We start from the raw sequence: 19,947 nt of genomic DNA on the forward strand, positions 1-19,947 counted from the left end.
TGGTCTAATGTTTTTAAATACCACAGCAGTATTATAAAAAATTCCATATTAATTTTACAGTAAAAATAGCATAGTAGTACAATGATAAACTGTTCTAAATACTATAGCATTATCATGGTAAATTGTGCAAAATACCACAGTATTAAAAACATGTTAAAATGTCCTATACCATAATCAAATTTAATAGTAAAATGTCCAAACCTACCATGTTCAGTGCCACAGAATTACCACGGTACATTTTTGAAAGTGAAAGAGAGGAAGTACTGCGACAGTACTATGGTATTACCATAGTGCTTTGACATGTAATTTGCTACTAACTCCAAAACACTCTGGTATTACCATGTTTTCAAGGGTTAGCTGAAAAAGTGGTTTAAATTTTCACAGAAAGTGTAAATAAGTGTGAACAAAGCGCTGAAAGGCATTTTTAATCATATACTGATTAATTTATTAAATCTGTCAGGACGGTTCGTCCCAAACCGAGTCATGAAGTACATGAATTTGAAGAATGTCTCATATTTTTCCTTTTTTTTTTTTTTTTTGTAAAACAATGAAAAAGAAAAATCTAGCATCAATAGACAGACATTCAAACACCGCTTGCCAGAAACACACATGATTTCCTTTAGAGCGCAGACGCTTTTTCACATCTAAAGGAAACGTGCGGTGAGTACCACTTTAAATTGAGGTTGAGACCATTCGATTTGTTCAAATGTACCAAAATAAAACCTAAAACGTTTTAAAAAAAGTTAATGCAAGCAAATAAGTATATGTTCAAACATCTGTTCAATGCAAAGAATCGACTCAGAGTCAGACTGCGAGAGAACACAAGAACCAAAAATAAGAGTTCAAAAAATAAACATTAAAAAAATCGTCCTGTTGCAGAAACTCGAATCACAAGCGAAACGGTGAAACGTTACATGATAAATCCTCGATTTTCTTCTCGGTTGATAATAAAGACACAGGACTGGATGTGAAGGCTTGCATACACTTTGAATCAAGCGCTGTCCTGAGTTGCTCTGGTGGTTCGGGTTCAAAGGTCAAGATTTTAGGATCCCATTCAGACCTTAAAAACAAGGCAGAGTCCGAAGGAGATGACATGCTCATGTCTCGAATCTTTCGGTTTATAAAAAGAAAGGAACTCTCAGATCCGACCAAACAAGCGAGCGATATGGTTCAAGCAGTTCAACCATCGGAAGGGATTCGAAAAGAAGTGATTCTTCATTGCAGTGGCTTGGTCTTCCCTCTGTTTGATATGCTTCAGTTTAGGCTGAGGTTAACCACCAATCTTCAATCTCAAAGCAATATAGCACTGCCTTTCCATCAGACGAAAAATATGAAGCGGAGCTCGAAAATAAAACAAACGACTTAAACGACACCATCCGTAATTAAGGCTGTTAAAAAATATTGCAAAAATTTTGGCCCCTGTTTTTGAGACAGACTGCCACAACAGTCAAAAAAACGTAAGATAGGAGAAAACGAAACAATTAAAAGTGACGAAAGCGTCAAAAGAAAGTACGATCCTCTTTGGAGAGAGTCTTTTATTTGGTTTTGGGAGCATGTTTTTTTTTTTTTAAAGGGACATATTTTCGGTTCGCATAAAATAAATAGACCGGAGCCCAAAAAAACAACAAATTTTCTTTTGCTTTTTTTAATCTTTAGCGTGCACTCGTAAAAACCTAAAGGTATAGCAATCGGCAATTTCCACGTCGGACAGTGGCACTGAATGCACCCGCGAGCCTCCTGGACGTCCTGTTGTTTTTTTTGGGGGGGGTTGTTAGAGCATAAACGCACCCCTCGTCTCCTGGAGAGGGAAATCAAAGCAAAGGCTCTTGCTGTCCTGCAGGTTTTTTGGGGGGGTGTTTTCTCCACCAAATATCCTCCAGTGGTGGTCCGCTTCACACCCACTCCTGCATGGAGCGTCTGCAGTACAGTATGTGTCGGGGCGTCCCCTTCCGCTTGAACTGAAAGACGGTGTAGATGAGCACCAGCAGACACAACGCCAGCACGCAGGGGATGACGATGGCGACGGCTTTGACAGTGCTGGTTTCGTTGTCCAGTTTAATGACCTCGTTTTTGTCCTCGGTGGCGTGCAGGTCCGGGTCGATGGGCACGAGGTCGCAGCCCATGAAGTCTTTGAGGATGGAACGAGGGTAACCCGGCTCCACACGCAGCCTGTGGTTGTTGAACTTCCAGTACTCTTTGCCCTTGTAGAAGTATGTGAAACCTGTCGTGACACAGTAGAAACAGTAAAGTCAACAGAGTGTGGTAAGATGGCTTTGTTGAATATACAGATGAAGTCAGAATTCTGGATATTTTTTCTCTTTGCAATGATGACAGTACATAATATCTGACTAGATATTTTTCAAGATGATAGTATTCAGCTTAAAGTGAGATTTAAAAGCTTAACTAGGTTAATTAAGCAAGTCATTGTGTAACAGTGGTTTGTTTTGTAGATGATCAAAAAAAAGCATTGGTTAAGGGGTTAATTATGGCGCCATTATGGACTAAAAGATCCAGTCATGCACCACACACACACTCAACCGGTTCCTAATCCAGACTGATTGCATACACACAGCCGGAGAATTGTCAAAGACTGATTACCTGATATTTATACAGCGCACACAAACACATCAGTGCTGAGTCTTGTTAAACTTTCATTGTGAACATTTCTACGCATTTTCCTTGACTTGTCTTGCCTTCCATGTTTGAACCTCACCTTGTTTGTTTATCTGTCTAAATCAACACTAAAAGTTTTTAATATTGCCTGTATTGACCATTCGCGTGTTATTCGACTACGACTCTAGATTCCCTGTGTACAACGGTTTGCCCTTGATTGTGATCATTGCCTGTCTGATCTTTCTTTGTTTGTTAAACTTGCATTTGGATCCGCACTTTCCTTGTCAGCGTCTGCCTTGTGACAATTGAATAAAATCAAATAATAAGATAAAAAAAAATTCCCTCTAGCCAAAATAAAACAAATAAGACTTTCTCCAGAAAAAAACAATATTATAGAAAATACTGTGAAAAATTCCTTGCTCTGTTAAAAAATATTAGGGAAATATTTGAAAAGGAAAATTGACAGGAGGGTGAATAGGTTTGAGTTGTACATTTGTGGATGCTTGTTTTCTGAATATAAGCAAATCTCAAAGTTACATTTTTAATACTGTGATTTGTGATATTGTGCTGCCTAATTTCTACTGTAGCATTTAAATTGATATTTGTAAGATATGAACAAATTAAATAATGTTGGTATGTTTTTTATAGCTTTATTAATTATGTAGGCAACATGTATTAAATAAATTGTTTTATGCTTTTAAAATGTATGTAACATTAAAATATATATTGTAGCTTTTATTTTTGTCATTTTAAAATATGAAATGAAAATAGATTTTGATTTTGTGATGTTTGTAAAAATCTAAAAATATATATTTTAGCCTTTCATGTTTGTATTGAATATGCCAGTAAAAGTTTTAAAATTTGATTTTGAAATATTTTTTTAAAATCCGTTTTTTTTTATATTATTTTCAGTTATATATTTTATATATATATATATATATATATCTTTTTAATTTATTCAGTAATTTTTTTATATTTTTTATAATTACATTTTCATTTAGTTAATTTTTAAGATTTTTTAAAAATAAATTTGTATTATTGTATTTATTAATCAGGGGTCACCACAGTGGAATGAACCGCCAACTTATCAAGCATATGTTTTATGCAGTGAACGCCCTTCCAGCTGCAACCCAACACTGGAAAACACCCAAACACTCACATTCACACACATACACTACGGCCAATTTAGCTTTTCAATTCACCCAAAGCGCATGTCATGCAAACTCCACACAAAAATGCCAACTGACCCATCTGTGGTTCGAACCAGCGAACTTCCTGCGGTGGCTTGATCATGTTACCCCCTGCGCAACCGTGACGCCCTGTGCATCAACATTTGTTTCTAACTTTCATCTTTTGTGTCCAATAGAAAACAAAGAAACTCACTCAACTTAGAAGCAAACGCAAGGTGAGTAAATGATAACAAAAGCATTTATTATTTTCATCTCAGCCATGATATGCATGTGAATAATCCAACCTGAGCTTAAACAAACCTCCCTCTCCACTAAATTCATTAAACAAAAACCTCCAAATCCCAGAAATCAAAGTGTTACTAACCAAAAAGGAGCTCAGTGTGATCTGAAGGACGCTAAACCGAAAAGAAAGGCTTATCATGTTATCACAACATCCACACTTGCATTAAACCTAGCTTGGAGCATCCGAAAAAGCCATCTCCCCATGATCGGCGGGCCATGATGACACATAATGAGGGTCAATTTTCTCACCCACAGAGGTCTTCTGGGTGACGAGCTGAAAGAAAGCCCACAATCGCTCTCAAAGTGTGCTTCGCCAAACCCTTTCCCTGGAAGATCAATCCACCCTTCACGCTCAGATGAACGCCTGCGTCCACGGGCAAACCTGGCACTGAGGACGGGTACAGATGGCACGAAAACCTGCGAGCCTGAAGCTACGAACTGAACTCATGCAAGACGTTCCACCCCGGAGCCCCTGCCAGAGACTTTGCCCTCAAACTACACAAACTGTGCTCTCGTACAGAATGAAAAATAGGCCAATGTTAACCTCAACTGCTCTGAAGTCAGAAGTTCCCAGTCTTTTGTTCTCAATGCAAACAATGCAAATTAAAATTAGGGCGGGGCTTAATTTTGACATCAGGGATTGGATTTGATGGTGGTGGTTTGCTTGCATTGGTTGATCTCACATGATTGACATGATTGACATGTTAATTTAGGACTTGGCGATATTGCAAAAAATTATTTAAAAAAAATATAAAGAATATATAATCTTTCATATCATTCGGTATCAATAATTATAAAAAACAAATTTTACAAACCATTTAGGAATATCATGATTTTTTTATTTATTTAACCAATTTATTTTAATTAAACTTATCCAAATATAAAATTTTACAAAAATATCTCTATATAAAAATGTCTCTTCTGCTGATAATAAAAACATGTTAACGTAAACGTGTTAAAGTGACTCTTAAACTTGATAAATAAATGTTACAAAGTGTGCAGTGGTAAAGTGTATGTGCTGAACAATCATAGCAAATTTTAAGGTTGATCAACATCTGTAAAATGTCAATATTAATGATACAGTAAACCTCAAAGTCTGTAAACAAAACAAATCATGATCATCAAATCTGAACTTTCAAGTAATGAAACCATCCATCATTTTTGTAATACATATTGCAACGTTAAAAATCGTGAAGTTGAAAGACTACATTACCCCTTATGCTAAAAAATCTTTCAGATAGGCTGGGATGCACAAGAAAAGAAACCAAAAAGCCACTCTGGCGACATCCTTACATCCTTTTAATTTACAATCTCCTCACTGCTGGTAGTTGCAGCATTCATTTTTAAACACGTTTACTGTACATATATATATATATATATATATATATATATATATATATATATATATCTATCTATCTATATATATATATATATATATATATATATATATATATATATATATATATATATATATATATATATATATATATATATAGCTGTATGTATGTATATTTATACACACATACACACACACACTTTTTAATACATTTTTATATATATATATATATATATATATATATATATATATATATATATATATATATATATATATATATATATATATATATATATATAGTCAAATGCATATAGTCTTAATTATTAGTTAAATTTGCTCAGCAAACTCAACATTTTTTGTATTAGTTTTGCTTTGATGTGCAAATAAAATATTGCAAATAAAAGTGAAAATAATACAAAATATTATGAATATTATAGTAAACCATTGACAAAATAATTAATTTACTGTAATGTTCTTAATACACATCATACCCAATAAAGTATAATATGAATTATATGCTTTAATGCCTTTTTTTCAGCTGAACAGTATCTGTCCGACTAGAAGAAAAACTACATCTGCCAACAGCATGAGGGTGAGTACAAATATTTCTTACATCTTCATTTACATCACAATTTACATCATTTTCATGTTTAGCATTAGCGAACTGCCTAAAAATAGATGAAAAGATATAATAAACAGGACCCATACCGTTCGCTTTATCCACAAATGCTCCCTGTGGAGAATCTGGGACGCCTTTCCACACCGTGATGGACTTGGGATAACCGGGATCCATCGTTCTCATGTCCTCATTATATCTCCAATACCTGCGCACAGATTAATGGAGATGAACATCACACACACACACGCACACACACACACACGCACACATACATAAACAGACTGTTGAACACACACCTGTCTCCTTTGAAGAAGTAGGTCTTGGCCACGTCCTCCCACCAGACGGCCATCTCTATACTCTGCGCCGGCATGCCGTTCCCAAACATTGTGATGTCCTGCGGGTATCCGGGCAGGAGCATTGTGTCCTTGAACACCCAGAACTGCTTCCCTACAAGAAGCAGAAGAACAGAGGGGGAATCAGAGACTCTCACTGGGATCTGGCTCAGTTCGAGGATCTAAATGTCAATCAGAGGCTCAACAGACGGACTTTAACCCTTGTGTGCTGTTGGGGATGTTTTCATCCACTCTGGGCTGATTTTAAGTCTTCATTTGGCCACGGCTTTCTCTGTGTTTCAGCAAATGAAATGATTATTTGGTAACAAATCTTGTTTTGGCACTTATTTTGGGAAAATGCTTTGAATTTTACAATAATACACTCTTGGCAAGTTAACAAACACCCTTTCATTATGTTGAGGGCTGTTTTTGCCCCATTGACTTCTATTATAATTACATTTTTTGATTGCAAAGCCTTGACATCATATAATCATGCATTCTTGTGGTGGTCGAATGTATATTTATATTACCTATTGTTTTAATTATTGATATTATTCTTAAAGACAGATCAGAGCAAACTATTTCTCACTGTTTAGAGGGCTGACCCCAATACATGTTTTCTTGATTTCCTTCCTTCAGGGGGTGTCAAGCATTAATTAGGGTGGTCAATCTCCCTAAAACCCCCCTGAAATTTGCACCCTGGTGTCTGGATCAATTTGTTGTGAGAGATTAATTGGTTGGCCATTGCATTTTATTTTGTTTTTGGAAGTGTTTCAATTGTCTCTGCGGTTGTTGACTTTTAATGGCGTTATTTATTTAGTCTTCCACTAAAAATCTTCCAATGAAGAAAAAAAGTCACATACAGTACATGTTGGATGTCCTGAAGGAGAGCAAATGACCATCTGATTTAGATTTTTGTGTGAACTGTCGCTTTAAGATGTCAAGTCTGAGTAACAGTGGCAGTCGCGCGGTCAAAGGCCTGGTCGCGGTAATTAAAAGCAAACAGGAAGTGCTTGAGCTGTGAAATTTAATGTTTGGTTTTGCTGAAACGGACATTTATCTGGAAATGGTGTAAATATTATGGACTCTGTAGCAATATAACCTCAGTGTTCGATTATCAGCAGTTTTATTATGCGGATTGTGCTATGGTTGGCTCGCAAAGATTTTTCACACTAAGAATTACATTTATCATTTGAGCATAACTGCCGTGTAATTAAATAACTATATATCCGTCTGTTATGTTTATGTGTATTGTCCAAAAAAAACATTAAACTATTTGTTTGACAATGTAAGCTGATGAATAGCACTTTGCAGTACTGATATATCTTCTTTTATTAGTGTTTATTAGTGCTACAAAAATAATACAATGAAAATAGTAGTAATAGTGATAATAAATAAAACTATTCAGGGACACTTTTGTTTAAAATACGGTTTACATAATAATGTGCTGTTATTGTCACAATAGCAATATATATATATATATATATATATATATATATATATATATATATATATATATATATATATATATATATATATATATTATTAAAAAAATATAATATTAAAATAAATACATTTGAGGTATTCCTTAGTGGCAAATAACCATGTTTCAATTGGTAAAAGTTAATGTAAAACTGCTTTAATAATTTTTTTTCCATAGATGAGCCATTTTTCAGTACAGGTCATTTTAGACACATCTTGTGTATTAGAAGAGGTTTGCATAGCATTTAGTATTGTCTGCATATGTTTTTTTTTTTTTTTTTTGCTCACAAAGTGGCTAGTTTCAGGTGTACTGTCCCTTTAAGACTGTCAGATGTATAAGCATTTTATAGACCCCCAAATACCATAGTTTCAGATTAAAATCTACTTTAATCTTAAACCAAAAAATAATCATTTAATTGGTTTGATTTTAGCATTTTCAGGTGTACTGTCCCTTTAAGACTGTAAAATATAAGCTGTGGAGGACCTCAGGAAAGCATTTAATGATCCACCAAAGACCATAGTTTCATAATAAAATCAATTTCAATCTTGAACATCACCAAAAATTCACCTTCTGTTTATCACTGGCATTTTTAGAGTTGTGGAGGAGCTCAGGAAAGCATTTTATAGACCACAGATTCAAAAAAAAAAAAAAAAATCTACTTTAATCTTGAATTGTGGAAAATAAATAATAATACTTCACCTCTTTGATTATTATGAGCATTATTACATGTACTGTCCCTTTAAGACTGTCATATGTGAGTTTTGGAGGAGCATGGCTAGAATAGCATTTAATGGATCACCAAGGACCAAAGTTTCAAATTAAAATCTACTGTAATCTTGAACCAAAGAAAAAAAAAATTAACTTCTTTGTTTATTAATAGCATTTTCAGGTGGACGGTCCCTTTAAGACTGTAAAATATAAGTTGTGGAGGAGCTCAGGAAAGCGTTTAATGGACCACCAAGGACCAAAATTTCAAAATAAATTTTATTTTAATCTTGAACTTAAGAAAAAAAAAAATCACCTCCTTGTTTATTATTAGCATTTTCAGGTGTACTGTCCCTTTAAGACTGTCAGATATGAGTTGTGGAGGAGCTCAGGAAAGCATTTTATAGACCACCAAAGACCATAGTTTCAAATTAAAATGTACTTTAATTTTGAACAAGGAAAAAAAAATACTTCACCTCTTTGTTTATTAATAGCATTTTCGGGTGTACTGTCCCTTTAAGAAGCTCAGGAAAGCATTTAATAGACCACCCAGGACCATAGTTGCAAAATAAATTCAATTTTAATCTTGAATCATGAAAATAAATAAATAAATTAGCCTCTTTTTTATTAGTAGTATTTTTAGGTGTACTATCCCTTTAAGACAAAAAAAAAATAATTATTATCTCTTCGCCTCCCTTTAAGACTGTCAGATGCGAGTTGTGGAGTTCAGGAAAGCATTTAATCGACCACCAAGGACCACAGTTTCAAATTAGAATCTACTTTAATCTTTAATCGGGAAAATAAATAAATAAATCAGCCTCTTTGTTTATTATTAGCATTTTCAGGTGTCCTGTGAAGGGTCAAGACTGTCAGATATGAGTGGTGGAGGAGCTCAGGAAAGCATGTGTGTATGGGTTAAAGAGTGTCATGATTTGTTTGGAGTGCGAGGGGTCAGAGGAGAACAGGTCCGTCATAGGAAATGCCTGTCACGTCACCTTACTCTTTCTCATGGCCTCAGCGGGGTCACAGTCTCTGTGCCCGACCGGTTGCTAATGTGTGTGCGCGCTTGCGGAGTTGTGTCTGTGTTTTGTCAGCGATTATGCGAGAATGTTTGTAAAAGTGAAACTGCAGGATGCTTTTGTTGTACATGTTGGCTTTAACGTCCAGATCTGACCATGGTAATTGACCTAGTTTAATGTTGAGGGGTCAGTGTTAGTGATCCTCGCTCTGGGACGCTTGCTGAATGTGAAGAAATCGGTTTATTTGCTTCCACATGGACCACACACACACACACACACACACACACACAATACTTTTTACAATAAAATATAGTTTGAAGGAGAGAGTTATGTTAGTTTGTGACTAATTTTTTGTAAATATTATTCATTCATCAGTATGTGTTTTATACAGCAGATGCCCTTCCAGCTGGACCCAGTACTGGGAAACTTCCATACACCCTAATTCCCAGACACACACTACGGCCGATTTAGTTTTATTCAATTCCCCAATAGAATATGTTTTTTGACTGTGAGGGAAACTGGAGAACCCGGAGAAAACCCACCCGAACACAGGGAGAACATGCAAACTACACACAGAAACGCCACTGACCCAGAGGGGACTCGAACCTGCGACCTTCTTGCTGTGAAGTGACAGTGCTAATCACTGAGTCACTCTGTCTATGTAAATGTTATATTTGATGTAATCAATTATTCATATTAGTAACATAATAATAAACATAGTAAAAAATCCTGGTATTTATTATTTTTCATTGACGTATAATTTTTAATAAAATATTTTAAATGAAATAAAACTATATCTGCTGTAGTACTGTTTTTACTACTGTATTCAATTTGATTTGATTTATATGTATTTTTCTAATATTTATTTTAATACACACAATGTTCTTTTCATTAAAAAATTAAGTTTGAGAGGTATTCCATTACTGTTAGTTTGTGCCATTTTTTGTAATTTATTTTAACTCATTGTTATTATAATGTATGAAAATAAAAAAATGATATCAATTAATCACTGTATAATAATACTGTATAATATAATAATAATAATAATACTAAGAATAATTATTATTCATTCATTCATTTTCTTTTCGGCTTAGTCCCTTTATTAATCTGGAGTCGCTACAGCGGAATGAACCGGGAACTTATCCAGCATATGTTTTACGCAACGGATGCCCTTCCAGCTGCAACCCATCACTAGGAAACACCCATACACACTCATTCACATACATACACTACGGACAATTTAGCTTACCCATTTGACCTATAGCATGTGTCTTTGGACTGTGGGGGAAACTGGAGCACCCAGAGGAAACCCACGCGAACACTGGGAGAACATGCAAACTTGCTGTGAGGCGATCGTGCGACCCACTGTGCCATTGTGCTAATAATAATAATAATAATAATAATAATAATAATAATTATTATTATTATTATTATTATTATTATTTGCAGCAATGTAGTTCAATATGTTCATAATACATAATACTTTACTGGTTTACATGATTATTATTGTTATTAAAATTATTATTAAATATTATTTACAGCAATTGTAGTTAAATAGTACGTTATTTTATTAGCTAATTATTAAATGATTATATTATAAATAGTACAGTACAGTTTTTGGCAACCTGCTGAGTTAAACATCCCAGGGCAATTTTGCATTTATTTTTTTATCTCTGAAACTTTAGAAGTTTAAGGATGAAATCTAGGGCACCCCTAGAGTGTGCACAATCGCAAAACAAATAGACTGAATCAGCTGGTAAATGCTGGACGCATTGATAATCGAGTGTGTGTGTGTGTGTGTGTGTGTGTGAGATCTGATAGTGGAGAACTGAGGTGTGCAGGCTAATAAATAATGAAGATGACAGTCAGCAGTGGCTAAAAACCTTCATTAAGCTCTCCGAACACGAAAGACCATTTGTCTGGATGTCGAGGAACAAAAACGCCTGGATTTGTTTAGGTGTGTGAGTGTGTGTGCATTTGTGTGAGTTTGTCATTATCTCATTTGGCTTTTTCTGCTTTTCCGCTTTAGTTATTTTCATCTCTATCGCGCACACTGTGTTTCTCTCCTCATGGGAATAATAGAGCTCTGGATATTCAGGCCTGATATTTTCTACATGATTATACTGAGATCTGTGCTGTTTCTACTTCACTGCAGAAATCAGGTTAATGGGGTATCTATCATGCAAAAATAAGGGGTTTAAAACAGTTGTGTGGCAGCAGTGTGTGAATATAGCCAGCCTTTAATGGTAAACATGTATTAATTCTATTTGTTATAATCACACTTATTAAAAACAGTCTGCAGAAACACTTTGAATGACGTTTTCCCTTTGTATGACATCAGAGGGGGGAAAGTCCCACCCATTAGTGTTGATCTCTCCCTCAGTAACATAGAAAGCCCTGAGTGACAAGCAGCCATCTGCCATTCAAGTTTTAATGCCAAAGATTACGTTAGTTCTGTTTTTGAAGCAAATGCATTTGTAGCTCCGCCCTTTTTTCAAAAGAGAGCTGTAGCCACAGTCTCATTTGAATTTAAAGTGACGGACACCCCAATTTGGATCAATGCCTAAAAGGGGCAAAGTTTCAAAGAGTTATAAAACATCATTTGTTTGGTATTTTGTGCTGACACTTCTCTAGGGCACAGGTGTCAAATCCAGTTCCTGATGGGTCACAGCTCTGCACAGTTTAGTTTCAACCCTAATAAAACACACCTAATCAAACTAATTGGGTCCTTTAGTTTAGTTTGAAACTTACAGGTAAGTGTGTTCACCCAGGGTTGGAACTAAACTGTGCAGAGCAGCGGCCCTCCTGGAACAGGTGCCCTCATTGGTCAACGCTTCTAAATAAACTGATCTGACGTGCAGAAGTCTTACCTTTAAAGAACACAAATTTTCCCTTGCTGTTTTCATAGACGGCATCAATCTTGGGCGGCAAACCCCTCCAGAAGACATTGATGAGCATCGGGTAGCCGGGCATCACGGCGTTATCTCTCACCCTCCAAAACCAGTGATCCTGATTAAAACAGAGAAAAAAATGACAAATGAACATGAGCTGCATATCATATTTAAAGCTGTTGATGAATCCCATAACGTTTGAATGTTGTATTTTGGAGCCAAAATGGTCAAAATAATACTTTCAGACTCTGGGCCCTATCGTACATCTGGCGTAAGACTGTCAGACCCCTTTCAGACCCTTATTTTCACATTTTGCGCCACGTTATTTAAATAGCAAAACCATTTGGGCTACTTTGTGGAGTCATGGGTGTGCTGGTCTAGAAAGGAAGCGTGTTAAGGCGTATTGTTGACGGATTACTATTTTGAGGAACTGAAATTGACTGCATCATTGACCAACTGAAAGCTGCTCTAAAGTCCAGCGTAGAGAGCATTAGTTTTGTGCCTATGCTGGTCCATACGCGTACACATTGCTTAATACATACAGGATGTACAGCAATACACAAATATCTTTACAAATGACAAAAATTTGAAGATTAAAATGTTACAAAAAATGTTATTTACTACATAAATATAAAAACCACTACCTCCATGCCTTCCTCATGACCGGGGGGCTTTTTTCACTTTATAATGACAATTTGCATTAGTATAATATTATTATTATTAGGAGTATTATTTATTACATGCATATTTGTATTTTTTTAAATAAAAACAAGTTTAGATTTGTTCACCTGTCAGGTTTTGGAGACGTCTGCATCACCATATGGGGCATAAGAATAGGATGCGTGTTTGGATATAACTCAAGTTTTTTGACCACACTTTATTATCCTTGTTCATTGATTAATTTGCTGGAAATTAGAATTTTAAAATAATTTTGAAATAAAATTTTGTTCTTAACAAACAAAATTAAATATGTTGGCTAATGGATGTCTTTCCACAGTTTCCTTATCCATGAAAGTAAAGGAGTAAAGAGTAAAAGTAAAGTAAAGAGAAAGCAAAGAGGGCAAATGGAGGAGGCTTATTCTTTATCCTCGCGCTCCAGATGGTCTGTTCAACAGTTTTCTCACTAGTGAAGTGTTCAGTTTATCCACTCACAAAGTCCACCATGTAAATAGCAAATGCACCATGGCGTGATGCAACTGACTCTTAAAGGGAATGGGAGACAAGACTCTGATTGTTTTAATGCATGTTATGCTAAAACAATCAGCTCGACCCTGTTAGACCATGTGTCAGGGCACAGAGCATATTTTTCCATCATTAAAACAGCAAAAGTGAATTCAGACATGCACTTAATGCTTTTGCGCCATGTGCTTTAGACTTTAAAAAAGAGCTCTCTGACTTATTTGCCAAGTAGGATTTGTAACTGAATATATATAATTTTGATATTTAATGTAATATTGTAATAAAAACACACAAAATACAGAAACTGTTAATTAACAGATATTTTTACAGTGTACTTTAGTTAATATTAGTGTTATTATAGTTAATATGAAAGTAAAATAATGACAAAAAATTCTTTAACAGTGTATTGCATTTTCATACCTAGCTTTTTTGCGCTTCGTAATTCAACAAGACTGCATAAATAAACTGAATGTTTCAAATGAAAACATTTCTTGTACTGTTTCATCACGGGAAATTCAATAATTAACATTTACCTTACAAAGTCAGTTCCCAAAATATTATACTTGTTGAAGAATACCACCAATAATATTCGGCGGTTTGTTTAGCTTCACTTTACAACTTCGCTTACAAAATTCTAGTGGAATTAATTCAGTCAAAGGGGTACAATGGTGGCTCAGTGGTTAGCACTGTTGCCTCACAGCAAGAAGGTCACTGGTTTGAGTCCCGGCTGGGCCAGCTGTCATTTTTGCTTGGAGTTGGCATGTTCTCCTTGTGTTCGTTTGGGTTTCCACCGGGTGCTCCAGTTTCCCCCACAGTCCAAAGACATGCGCCATAGGTGAATTAAATAAACTGAATTGGCCGTAGTGTATGAGTGTGTGTGTGTTTACGAGTGTTTCTCCCTGTGTTTCCCCTTTTCAGTTTTCTATTGGTTGATTTGGTGGCATCAGGCCTTAAAAACAAACGGAAGCGGACTTCTTTCAATCACCTTCCTCCTGGTGCTCGGTTTCCCCCCAGTCCAAACACATGCGCTATAAGTAAATTAGATATGCAAAATTGGTCGTAGTGTATGAGTGTGTGTGTGTTAATTGTCTATTAATTGTATTATAACTTACTTAAAATGATTAAATATTTATATATTATATATATAATATTATATATAGCATATTTCTATAGCTGTCATTTTCCCACTGACCAACAACTTCTGTATGTTACAGTGTTTGTGTACTTCACTGTAGCTCAAAAACAATAACATAAAAAAACTATTACCACATTATCATATAAATGAATCTTGATATGATTGATACTTTTGAATTGGTCAATTAAACAGCCACCTAGCAACCGCATAGCAGCACATAAACAACATTCCAGCATAGCATCATCAAGTCTCGTTCCTTTGTTTCCCAAAAGCAGACACAGACGAACAAACACGAGCAGTGGTCTGTAATCGCATAAAACCCACACAGACAACATTCCCCAATGCGTAACTAGTCCCTCGATGAACAACATTCATCTGCGGATCATTATTGTTTGGCTATGAGAGAAAAACAAAAGACATTCAGACCCATAATGAGTGAGAAATGACACACACAAACACACAGCATAACTTCAGCTTCAAAAAAGGCAAATATTTTATACTAAATATTCAAGTTAGACCTCCAGAGGCGTAAAATAGTTCTTATTATTTTGTTGTTATTTATTATAAACAATCATCTTAAAAATGGCATGTACTGTTTGAAAAAATGTGAGACATGTCTAATTTTTCTTTCTGAACCTTCAAATTTAATTTACAAGTGATTTTATGTGCATAGAAAGCTTATTAAATGCATTGTTTCAAAACGTGGACAAAAAGGGTGTTTCATAATCATTTGCAATAATAATAATGATGATGATAATAATATTAATAATAATAATATTTTATGGCTCTCTAACACTTACACATTCTTAGGGTTCTTTGACATCTGTGGTTCAGCACTTTTGAATGGCTGAAGAAAAAAAAAAGAAAACTTTGGTAGTGGCCTAGTCAAAGTCCTGACCTGAATCCAATTGAGATGATGTGGCATAAACTTAAAAAAACACTCCAATATGGCTGAATTATTCACATTCTGCAAAAATGAGTGGGCCAAAATTCCCTGACAGATCTTTAACAAATGTATTGCAAGTTATGGAAAAAGATTGATTGCAGTTGTTTCTGCAAAGTGTGGCCCAACCAGTTATTAGGATAGGGGGCAAACACTTTTTCACATGGAGTATGTAGTTTTGTATTCTGTTTTCACTTAATAATAAAAACTTTATTTTAAATTTGCATGATCTGTTTACTTGTGTTTTCTTTTAATAATAATAATAATAATAATAATAATAATTATATATATATATATATATATATATATATATATATATATATATATATATATATATATCATTGTTTGAAAAACATGCAGAAAGAAATAATAAAATCAGTAACTTTTTCACACCACAGTTTTGCCTGTTAACTAGTAAATCTGTACGATCTTGAAATGGTGGCAGTATCTCTTAAGTGGTCAAGGGTGTTGAGTTGTGAAACTGGAAAAATATATTTTGAAACTAAAAGAATGGGTCACCGATCAAAAATGTATTGTGTTTTGTGCTGTGAGAGAGTGCCTTATGTGACCCTCTGTGCCTCATTTTTTAGAACAGTCGCTCTTAGAGAGACCATTATCTGGCACAAGTCGGACTTTGGTGTTTAGTTCAAAATATCTTTGATTTGGCTGTGTAACGTAAAGGAATCTTAAAAATAATCTTTCCGTATAGTAAGCTGAAGTATTATAGAAATTAAAGCACACGCTGTTGAATCATTAGTACTTTTAACTACCCATGATTTAAAGAACACGCTAAAATGTCATTCTGTGTAATAATTGCTTATATTACAAAAAGTCTTGCCCTGCATATTATGCCATATCTGTGGAGAGATGGATGAATAGAGGAATGGAGAGACTGGGGAATGAAAAAATGGAGGGATTACTGTACAGTATAAAGGGAGCGATGGAGAAACTGTGGATAAGATAGATAAAGAGGTGAAGGGAGGGAGATATAGAGAAATGGGAAGATGGACAGATGAAATAATGGAGAGATGGTGGGATTGATGGATGGAGGGATGGAGAAACAAGAATATTTGAGAAATGGAGGGATGAAGAGACAGAGACATGGTGGAATAGTGAGATGGCAAGATGGAGGGATGGAGAGACTGAGGAATAGAGAGATTGAGAGATGGAGTCATGAAGGGATGATTAGATTAAGGAATGGAGAGAGGTTGAGGGATAGGTGGAAAATGGAGTAATTTGAGAGATGGATGGATGGATGGAGGAATTCAGAGATGAAGAGATGGATGGAGGAATTCAGAGATGAAGAGATGGATGGATGGAAGAATTCAGAGATGAAGAGATGGATGGACAGATGGATGGAGGAATTCAGAGATAAAGAGATGGATGGAGAAATTGATGAATGGAGGAATTTAGAGATAAATGGATGGATGGCTGGATGGAGAAATTCAAAGATGGATAGATGGAGGAATTCAGAGATGAAGAGTTGGATGGATGGATGGATGGATGGATGAATTTGGAGATGAAGAGATGGATGGATGGATGGATAGATAGATGGATAGATGAATGGAGGAATTTAGAGATAAAGAGATGGACGGATGGATGGACGGATGGATGGATGGATGGATGGAGGAATTCACAGATGGGGAGATGGATAAATTGATGTATGGAGTAATTCAGAGATAAAGAGATGGATGGAAAGATGGATGGATGGACATTATAAATTATTTATGTTGTACATTTAATGTAAATATACATAAAGAAACAAATACATTTTAATAAAAATATACATATTAAAGGACATATAAAATATTTATTTATTTGTTTCTGTATTGCATATTAATATATATATATATATATATATATATATATATATATATATATATATATATATATATATATATATATATATATATATATATATATATATATATATGCTACCCTGACTATCAGTTCTTCCTCTATATAATTCTGATTGGTTACTTATAAACGAATATATTATGCCTCCTCATCTCTCATCCAATCAGATCTTCACCTGTCCACACAGATGTAACAATAGAAACAACTGAGCTGAGTTTTTCTGCATGGAAACATTTTTGCCTACACTACTCCAGTTAACACAGATCCACTGACTGAGGAGAGTGTGTGTAACACCATTCATGATAGATTTTGTTTTCCCAGCGGCGTCGGCTGTGAAACTGGGAATGGAGACCGAGTGACAAGATTAGAGCCCAACAAAAACCCTCTTCAAGTGGAATAAATCTACACATCAGCGTGAGTTTGGCTATTCAGAAAACAGACACTTTCTCTACAGTCTGACAAACGAATTCCATCTATATTTAAACTGAGGAAAATATACAGAAAACACTGATGGTGTGTTCGGAGAGTAGGCTACCTTTCAGAGATATGAACTCTGGTTCACATCCACAAATCAGAGAAACACTGTACTTGTATTTCTCCACAAGTGAGTAAAATATCGTTTTAAAAAGATTCAACTGTTTTAAAGTAGTTTTACCTGTTTGGTACCTATTGTGCAGTTAGAGGACATTATATTATATTATATTATATTATATTATATTATATTATATTATATTATATTATATTATATTATAGTGACCGAAATTATCACACTCATTCATATCTTTTTGTATCTGAAAATGAACAAACAACAACTAAAATTTATAGGTTTATGCAGTTTTGTGACAAACAATATAAAAATGGATCTAACAATATAAAAATACAAATTTTGGCTTCGTTTACTTATGTTTGTTTTAATTTTCTTTTTTTGTGTATTTTTATAGGCAATTCAATGTATTAAAATATGAATTTTGGCTGTGTTTACTTATGTTTGTTTTAATTTTCTTTTCTTTTTTTATAGGTAATTCAATGTATTGTTTGTTTAACTCATACTTAAAAAGCTACTTCACAAGGATCCATGTTTTCATAATATTCCATAAAGCTGCTTTACAAAAACCAAAAAGGGTTGTGGGATTTGAGTAAAATATCAAATTGCGATTTTCTGACTGATCTTGCTTTCTGTTCCTTATCTAGCTCATTCTCAATAGTGTACAAGACACACTTTAAATGTATATTATATATGATTTTAAATGTATAATATATATATATATATATATATATATATATATATATATATATATATATATATATATATATATATATATATATATATATATAGTGGGATCAAAATTGCTATAATAACGGAAACATCTTTTAGCATGTTTTAATATGAAATGTATTGTGTTTTACCTTGATATCGGTAATCTTGGCTAATTAATGTTTATAGTCTAAATTATGAATTATAATCATAGTTTTGCAACATTTGAAGTGATTTGAGTGTTTTGACATTATTTTTTGCAGTTAACTGAAAAAAAAAGGAATTTTGTAATGTTAATTAAAACAAACAACGCTGACAAAAACATGTCATTTTTAAAAACTAGAAAAAAATTATATATATACAGTTGAAGTTAGCCCTGTTTATTTTTTCCCCACTTTGTTTAATTGAGAGAAGATTTTTTTTAACACATTTCTAAACATATTAGTTTCAATATCTCATTTGTAATATCTGATTTATTTTATCTTTGCCGTACTGACAGTAAATATTATTTGACTAGATATTTTTCAAAACACTTCTATTATGCTAAAAGTGACATTTAAAGGCTTAACTAGGTTAATTAGGTTAACTAGACAGGTTAGGGTAATCATATATATATATATATATATATATATATATATATATATATATATATATATATATATATATATATATATATATATATATATATATATATATATTTTTTTTTTTTTTTTTTTTTTTTTTTCCCTCACCCTAACCCTTATTTCGCAAACCAGTGTTTTTTTCTTCTGTTCAACTCAAAAAAGGTATTTTGAAGAATGTTAGATACTGGTAACTATTGACTTCCATAGTATGAAATGCCATGCCATGGATGAAAGTCAATGGTTACCGGTTTCTGACGTTTTTCAAAGTAACTTATTTTTGTGTTAAACAGAAAAAAAGATGAAAAGAAAAACTCACAAAAGACAGAATTTCCAGTTTTAGCTGAACTATCCCTGTAATAACCAAAATTAAAATGGTTTATTCATTAAAAAAACTATAACACCCCAAAAAAGCTTTTAATTTACTTCCACTTTTTGTTCAGTTTAATGCATCCTTGCTCAAGTAATTATTAATTTCTTTAAAAAAA

General features: G+C 34.0%; 1 protein-coding gene across 2 annotated transcripts in view; it reads right to left on the minus strand.

The window, feature by feature from the left end:
• Positions 1 to 1,572: 1,572 nt before the first annotated feature.
• mmp16a (matrix metallopeptidase 16a (membrane-inserted)) overlaps positions 1,573 to 19,947 on the minus strand; it is a 105,825-nt gene continuing 87,450 nt past the window's right edge. For both annotated transcript variants that reach the window (XM_073940970.1, XM_073940969.1), the window contains 4 exons: positions 12,450 to 12,588; positions 6,337 to 6,487; positions 6,130 to 6,245; positions 1,573 to 2,221 (listed from right to left, as the gene is read on the minus strand). In XM_073940970.1, coding sequence (XP_073797071.1) covers positions 1,893 to 2,221; positions 6,130 to 6,245; positions 6,337 to 6,487; positions 12,450 to 12,588 — 735 coding nt within the window. In that variant the 3' untranslated portion in view covers positions 1,573 to 1,892. The remainder of the gene's footprint in view (positions 2,222 to 6,129; positions 6,246 to 6,336; positions 6,488 to 12,449; positions 12,589 to 19,947) is intronic.

This window comes from Danio rerio, chromosome 24 (assembly GCF_049306965.1).
Source record: "Danio rerio strain Tuebingen ecotype United States chromosome 24, GRCz12tu, whole genome shotgun sequence".
NCBI lineage: Eukaryota > Metazoa > Chordata > Actinopteri > Cypriniformes > Danionidae > Danio > Danio rerio.